This window comes from Elephantulus edwardii, unplaced genomic scaffold, assembly GCF_000299155.1.
Source record: "Elephantulus edwardii isolate Elephantulus edwardi_28Jun2011 unplaced genomic scaffold, EleEdw1.0 scaffold00051, whole genome shotgun sequence".
In the NCBI taxonomy this organism is placed as follows: domain Eukaryota; kingdom Metazoa; phylum Chordata; class Mammalia; order Macroscelidea; family Macroscelididae; genus Elephantulus; species Elephantulus edwardii.
The window spans coordinates 4,454,196-4,462,741 of NW_006399801.1; the positions used below are offsets into that span (position 1 = coordinate 4,454,196).

The following is an 8,546-nucleotide window of genomic DNA, read 5'->3' on the forward strand; positions in this document are numbered from 1 at the left end:
ATCACACCTTCCACTGCTGCTGGTAAGATGACAAAATGGTAGTCACTGGAAAACAATTTGGTAAGTTCTTATAGAGTCAAACCGACAATCACCATATGAAGAGCAACACTTAAGTATATATGAAAAAGAACTAAAAGCAGTCATACAAGCGATAACCTATGACCCAGTGTTCACTGCAGAATTATTCACAATAGCCAAAAGGTGGAATTACTACTCAAAATGTTCATCAGCAGACAAAAGGATAAACAAAATGTGCTAAATACATATAAAGAACTCTTAACTCTGACATAAAGAAAAATAATAGTTTTGATACATCCTACAAGTGGGATGTACCTTGAAAATATCAAGCTAGGTAAACAAGTCACTCAAGAAAGGAGAAATACTGTATGATACAATGTATAGGAAAGATTTGCAACTGACTGGAGTACAAAAACTGGGGTAAGATGGTTACCGATAGGAGGTGGAAAGGAGAGAGTAAGAGTTTCTTAATCACTCAGGAAAGGTGAATGGTTCAACAAATGACGGACATAATTATTCAGTGATGACTACTGAAGATTAATAACATGTGAAGATTGAAGAAACCACAAAAGTTCTGTTACACCCAAGAGAACAAATCAAACCAAAAAATACCCACATCATCAAAGGACAAAGACTCCCAATGGAAATAGGTTAAAGTTAACTATCTACAGCTGACGGAAGGAAAAGAGACCCATGGAAAAATAAAGCCTCAGATTGTGATGGCTTCTGATAATTTCATGCAACTTTCAGGAAAGAAATAGCCTTTGAAGTAAGCCTTGTTAATAAAGTATCAGATAATGCCTTGATTCATCGCTGTCTCATTTACAGAGGGTAAAAAGGTGAAGAAAGGCTAAATTTTTCCAACATAAAGTGGAAATCCCATATTATGTGTAATACAGTGACCCATCACTGAGTCATCAACTTTAAAAAAAGAAATGTGTAACACACTTACAAATAAAAATCAGTTTATATGCTTTCTTTTCCCAAAAGCAGAACAATGAGTGATGCACTGCAAAAAAAAGGGCAGGCTAAGTTGGAATCCAGCTCAAACAACTCTGCACCATGACATCCAACCACTCCATACAGCTCAATTTCGGAGAAGAAATCAACCACACAAATGCAAAATAGATCTGATTTTACAGGCTATTTCATAACAGGACTAATTTCGACGAAATAACCAGTAGATTTTTAAAAATTCCTACAAGTGTTACGCTCAAGTGACTAAGAAGTATCATGACTGCAATTTCTGGTAGGTTTATTGTTGTTTTAAAACCAGGAAGCCAAAGGACAATACAAATTTATGTTGCAGATTTCAACATATCTATTTCAACAACAGCTGTTTCTTCTCTGAAACCACAAATTGCACAGGCATCATCAAATTCTAACAATTTATAGAATTGTTCTGGGAAGTGTGGTCTTACTACTACAATTTCTTGCTGTTTCTGCCGCCCTTAACGTCTGACCAACTCAAGCAAAACTCAAGAGCCTGAAGACTCGTGATGGTCATAATACTATGAAGACCTGGAAAATTTCCTACGTTCTTTGGGCTTGATCAGATAACTTCACCACGGCACAGCAAATGAAAAACTACCACACGCCTAAGATTGATTCTTGATACACAAGACACGCAGCTTGTAGGAGAATGGTCTTAAAATTCCTGCTGTAGAAGCACATTTGCTCTGTAACCCTAAAAAACAATCAAATTTTACTGTCACATTTGGAGAAGGCAAATGGGAAGTTATGCTTGCATGGCACAATAACGTTTCTAAATGCAACTGGGATGGAAAAGACATGGAATTTGTTTATGCAGAGGAGGGCTTCATCTTTTCGAGGGAGTTATGCGAACAGACACCCTTGTTATCTGTTCCACAAAAAACCTCTTCTGAGCTTTTTTTGACAGAAGAGGCGGCAGTAGTGGGCCTGTCCGCAATCTCGGACTCTTTTATTTCCATTCTTAAACTCAAACTCTTGAGTTTGTAAAGACAGTACATAAAGTCTCTCCTGCTTTACTCATCTATCATGGAATTTTCTTCTTTGGAGAGGATAAAGCACAAAGGCCTTACTATCCATGTGTTAACTGGCACATCCTAGAGAAGACAGGGATGGCATCAAGACACCCATTTTAAAGACCAGAAGACCAAGTTCATCAAAACAACTATGAGATAGCATCTCACCCCAGTAAGAATAGCAAAATTTAACAGAACAGCAAGCAACAAATGCTGGCGAGGTTGTGGAGCAACTGGAACCTTTACTCACTGTTGGTGGGAGTGTAAAATGGTGCAACCACTGTGGAAGGCGGTATGGCACTTTCTCAAAAAGTTGCAAATAAAAATACCATTTGACTCAGCAATTCCACTACTGGGAATATACCCCAAAGAGACCATAACTGCCACCCAAGCAGATACATGCACACCCATGTTTATTATGGCTTTGTTCACAATAGCAAAGAGTTAGAAACAACCTAAGTGCCCATCAACAAAATGGATAGAGAAGCTGTGGTATAGTCACACAATGGAATATTATGCAGTGTCGAAAAACAAGGTACTCATTCAATATTATACAAAATGGGTGACCCTGGAGGACATTATGCTGAGTGAAATATCTCAGTCACAAAAGGACAAATACTGCATAGTGCCACTGTTGCAAAACGGGACTGACACTGGGGTTCCGGGAATAAATTATGTGTACTGCATTGAAACAGATGAGGGAGTGAACTGTTTAAAAGGGATATGTGATTAGGTATTATTGTCATGACAGGAGTCCAGAACAAAGTCTGCACAGTGGAGTGTGGACTTGGGGGGGAGGGACTGTATAATAATGAAAGAATTTTTCTTTTACTTTTCAAAAAGAACAGCAAACTGCGGGGAGGGGAGGGCAGGGAGAAAAGTGCAATAACGAAATGAATGGAAATACAAAGTCTCTGTAAACTTTCATTAAAATTACTTTTCTTTAAAAAAAGGGAGGGAAAGACCAAGTTCAGATCATACAGTCAGCAAATTAGATAAGTATAGACTCTCGTCCACTGGAACCCCATCAATCATGTTTTCCCACTTACAGAACGTAGTTTTCTTTTTCATTGAAAACTTGAGGACTCACCTTGAGTACCCCTCTATAACCACTAGACACAGGAGCCACCTGATCCATGTTCTTGATTCCAAAGTCATTCATCTGAAAAGAGGAAAAGAATGAGAATCAGAGGCAAGCACATTCAAAGAAGAGCACGTTCAAGAAGTCCCCAGGAACAACATCAATACTAGCTTCTGGATGGGCCGGCCAGGTGTTACAGTCTCACAGGTACAAAGATGTCCAATCTCCTCCTATGCAATATACAGCCTCTGAAAATCCACTGAAGGGTCAGCTCTGAGTTGGTTCAGACCAAGGGCAATGAATGAGTCTTATTTCAAAGGCCTTTCATTCAAACAAGCATCTCGAGCAGAAACTATTCCTCAGGACCACTGGGTATGCTATTTAGATAAGTGAATACCAATGTTGGTTTCCCACTGAATTCCACTGAGATATGAGGAAACAGACATGCTGATAAAGTCTCTTTCTGGTGGTTTCCCAGTGGAGCCTAGCTGCAGTGGCTGAGCAAGGGGAGAGGCGAGGAAGAAAGCCCTGTGTGGCCATTCTTGGGTCAGCCTGGGGCCCAGACCTGTCCAGCTGCCTCCTGTTCTACACAACTACACAAACAGTGCCAGTGTGTGAGCCCAAGAGCACCTGAGGAGGGGGCTGGCCCCGCAGCTCCCAAGGATCCAGACCAAGGAATGTCTTCTGGAGAAGTTTCCACCATCTTTCCAAGTTATCCAGAACACACACAATCAGGAAGGGGATTTAAAAAAAAAAAAAACAAAACAAAAAACCACCAACTGCTTCAGCCAAAACCCTCATGCATTTCCCCAGAGTTTCCAGTGGTGGATACAGAAGCTCAAAATGTTTCTGCTTTGAGTATGGCTCAGCCTTGCATTTCTACAAGAGGAAGTGATTCTGATGATGACTCGGTCTCGCTCTTTAAACTAAGTCTCTGCTGGGCACAGTGGTCACGAGCCATGTGCAGCTAGTGGACCCTGGAAATTAGGCCAGCTTGAAGGGAGGGTTGCTGAAGAAAGGCCTGGCAACCCACTTTCATGCAAATTACAGCCAAGAATACCTAACAGATCGTTCTAGCTCTTTAAAATACATAAAGATGCCATGAGTCAAATGGGACTCCACGGCCATCCGTGTGGTTTTGAGGTTGTGTGTGTGTGTGTGTGTATGTGTGTGTGTATATGTGTGTGTCTGTGTGTGTGTGAGAGAGAGAGAGAACTACATTTCAAAGATTTAGCACTAAAAAAAATCTTTTTCTGTATTTAAAAAATTTCTGTATTTACGGGTTTCTTATAAAATATTTTGAATATGTTGTTAGATGAAATCTATTGAAATGAATTTCACCTTTTTTCACAATTTTTAACACAGTTATTAGAAAACTTAAGATGGCATAGATGGCATGCAGCAGGAATAGACCTAAAACTTATCTGGGGCCTGATAATGAATATGTCCGGCCAGGTAAGTCATACACTAACAAAAAGCCCTACGAGAGTGTTAAAAAGACAGCAACTAAACCTTATTTTCAAATAAGTGAGCACCAATAATGGAGCTTCTCAGTCCTGCAGAGACACTGCAGTCAGTGCTACTCACTGATCTGAGATACTCACTCAACAGTTATTCGGGTCAAGTCCAACCAGACCTGCCTGAAAAATCAGCCCTCAAGAATCCAACGGCGCACGGCGTCTACTGTGATACTTGTGAGACACCCCAAGTGTGATGGCAGATGGTCTAGAAGGGGGAACTGCAAGTTTAACTCCGGGGTGCATCCTTCCCACTCCCCACTCCATGACTACAGAACTGAAAATCCGTAACAACGTCGGATGGGGGAGCCCTAGCTGACCTCTTCTCTTGATGGTGGCTCCCCACCTGTAACAAACAGCGTCTAGAGTTATTCCGTAATTGAGATCACTAACTGGAAGCAGCAATGAAAATCCTCTCTGGTGGCCTAGTCAGTTGTACCACCAATCCAAAGGTGCGTGGCTCCTGGGAGAAAAATGGGATTTACAGCCTCTGAGGGTCAGCTATGAGTTCAAGTTCTTTTGAGGTTATGCAGTCTGTAGGGAGTTGTGCAGCTAACACAAAGGCCACGTCTCTATGGCAGTTTGAATCTGCCGCTGAGAAAAAATAGGCAATCTCCTCCCATGCGATTTATGGCCTTGGAAGCCCAAAGCAGGGTCAGCTATCAGTCTGTTTTGACAAAACAGCAAGGAATTTTGTGAGTCATGTAACTATTTAAATTCATGTGTGTACATTCTTGTTTTCTCCACACACAGCCCCCACCAACAGCAAAAAAACAAAACAAAACAAAAACAGTGTGGGAGGCAAGAGGCATTGGAAAGCACTGTAAAATCGCCTGCCATGCCAGTAATTATGGTAGCTAAGATAGGCAGGAGAACTAGATAATAATCATACAGTAGTGGGTGGCAGAGGGGCTGACCTGGGATCAAAAGTGGCCACAAGGCTCCCGTTCAACTGTGCCATCCACATTCACACAAGAATCAATATTCACTATTAAGAATCACTGCTGCTAACAGATGCCTGTTCTGGGCCCATCCATCCCCACCTCTCTGAATCTCTACCATCCATGGAGTTGGTCGGCCATCTTTCAGGAACACTGGAGGTCACTTGCTTTGGATCCCACAACTATCATGGCGGGGAGCAACTATAGAGTAGAGTAGGAACCAAATCACAGTTGCACGTGATCCCAAACCATGTGTGGCCTTCAGTCTCCACATCTCCACAGAGCAGCGAGAGCACACAAAATATTAGATGGGCCTTTTCTGGGTGGTAATGAAATAATCACTATCTGCCACCAATGCTCTGTGTGAAATCCTCCTTCACTTAGAAACGAGTCCTTCACTACAGCTCACTTATTTGGATGAATTAAATCATGCTAACCTGTTGATCAAATAGATTAAATAAACAAACCTCGAATCAAAGGATAAGACAACACTCATCTCAGGTTGGTCCAGTATCTATCTCTATCTAGAACACGGCAAAACCTGGTGCCATCGTATTGATTCCAACTCATGCCAACTGTGCTGGATCGATGACTGGTTTTCCAGAAGTAGATGACCAGACCTTTTCCCTAGGCACTTCTAAGTGGACTTGACCCGCTCATTAACCTTTCTGCTAGATGACTAGGAGCTTTAAGTTACATGTTCCAACTTCACAGAAACGGCAAGGAGAAATTCTGTGCCTGGCTTTTGTGTACAAATACCAGGAGAAAAGGCAGCCTACCACTCCCACATAAAGAGCTATAATTACTAGCTACAGAATAGAATTCTTTTGTTGTCCGGCTCTTAATGAGTTTTGTAAAAACCATGTAGAATCAAAGTGCTCTTCTAAATGGTTTCAGGCAGGCACATCACTAATCAAATTTAAGTTCATTTACTTTACACAACACAGCTTGTTAAAGTGACACACATGCCAAGTTTCTTCATATAAATCAATTTCAAGTTTAGGTCCTTTTGGTGTTGCCGTATCGATTACTGCTTTGAACAACAAACAACACGCTGTGTGTAGAACTGAACCAGTAGAAAAGAATGACTGAGATTGGTTAAATTTTCTAAGTTATGTATTATTAAAACACAGGTTTGTGTGTAGGTAAATTTGAAACCAACAAAAACCAAAAAAAAAAAAGCCCGTAACACACTTTGGAAGGTTGGTTTTGCTTTTTCGCTTTCAAAGTTATCAGTTTATAGAGATGAATGACTAATCTCAGAAATGAGTGTGTGAATGTATTTCCCTGCAGGATACTTGGTGCTAACATTTACTGTGCTGGGATATTACTCAGAATTTTAATAAACCTTAACAGTAGAGATTTATCTAGGTGATTGCTGGCAGTGTGGGCAGGCAGATAACACATCTCTTCCATTGTATGGAACACACATAATCTTTTGCTAAATTATAATAAATTACTCCTATCTCCAAAGGGGCCTTCTCACTTACTTTCTAAATATGTCTTTCACAATTGCTATTTCTGTCTTCCCTTAAATTTGGTACATACATAAAAAAATACTCAAAAAAAAAATACTCCTGTGTTTTAAAAACAAAAAACTCCGTAAAGCTCCCAACACATATACACAGATGGTCACGTTTATGCCTTCACTCAATAAACACCAGGAACAAGAACATAAATGCAGCTTGCGCCTCCAGGTTCCCATTTCAAACAGGCTCCCTCATCGACGTTGGCTGAAAGGCCCCCGAATCCAGAGGTTCGGGGTCACCCCCAAAGCTCTCGTCCAAACGCTAGGAGTCAATGGCACACACTCCCCAGGCCTCAATTGCCCGTCTCTCCAGGATGGGCCCTAGATGTAGCTGAACAGGTGACCACAGAGTTTTGGGCTGGCACGTTTTCGGGGTGTCGTAGGTTTCCAGCTTCAAATGCCTCAATTCAGGCATTTCCTTGTCAGACCCGGTGCCGCTCTCCACAATGGGGTGACCGATAAAGTATACCCCTAACCGGGGCGCTCAAGGGCCGGGAGACCCGCAGAAGGCGCGTGGGGGCCACCTGAGCAGCCTTCGGCTTTCCCCAAAATCTTGGCGAATTCAGGCCCTTGTCCGAATTCAAAACAACCCAGGAGCGCAAATCCCTAGCAAAAAACCCTAAAGGGCCCGCACTGCCTTTTAGAAAACAAAGCCAGAGCAAAGTGAAAGAAGCGCCGCGCCGCGCCGCGCCGGGGAGGCTGCCCAGCGAGCCAGTGGCGCCGCCCGAGAGCGCGAGGCCCGGCCGGCTTGTACCGGGGTCCCAGGCGACCCCGCCGGGAACCTCGGCACGAACGTGCGCGCCCGCCCGCCCCTCGGTCACCTCCTACTGCCACCTCGTACCCGGAAAACGAGCTTAAGAGCGGAACTCGGACGCGCGCCCCTCTAATTCAGAAAGCAGTCGCCAGCCCCCACCCTGACCCCCTGGCACATGCCAGGAGTCAGACCGTGGTGTCACCGGTGCCTCCTTGTCCCATTTATGGGTCACCCATGTCAGAGAGAGGAACCAGCCACGAGAACGGGCTCTCCGCGGACGTCCAGCCCGCGCCCTCCCCGGTCTGCGTTGCGGCGGGGGCTCCAGGCACCCCGGGACCCGCTCTTACCGCTGCGGGCAGGCCGGCGCGGACGGGGGCGGCTGGTGCTCGGGCGGCGCAGGACGAGGGCGAGCGGTGGCGGGGGCGATGGCGGGCGGGGGCGCTCCGGAGGCGGCGAGTCAGACGCTGCGCTGCGGTGCACCGCGCTCCGCGCCGCGGCTGGACGAAATAAGCGGCTGGTCTTTCTCGCGGCGCAGCTCTTCAGGAGCTCGGGGAGGAGCGACGAGAGAGGGGAGGAGAAAGGGAGGAGGAGGGGAGGGGAGGGGACAAAAAGAGGAAGGAGGCTGGGGACAAGGGAGGGGAAGAGAGAGGAGGGGAGTGAAGAAAGAAAGAGGAGGAAGGAAAAGATGGGAGAGGAAGAGG

At 44.4% G+C, this 8,546-nt stretch overlaps 1 protein-coding gene across 2 annotated transcripts in view; it reads right to left on the reverse strand.

Moving 5' to 3' along the window:
* The window catches only part of ETS2 (v-ets avian erythroblastosis virus E26 oncogene homolog 2), a 15,325-nt gene extending 12,139 nt beyond the window's left edge, over positions 1 to 3,186 (reverse strand). The window contains exon 1 of one of the 2 annotated variants that reach the window (XM_006886718.1): positions 3,115 to 3,186. In XM_006886718.1, the coding sequence (XP_006886780.1) occupies positions 3,115 to 3,186 (72 nt within the window). The remainder of the gene's footprint in view (positions 1 to 3,114) is intronic. The other variant, XM_006886719.1, reaches the window with a different exon arrangement.
* Between the last annotated feature and the right edge of the window lie 5,360 nt (positions 3,187 to 8,546).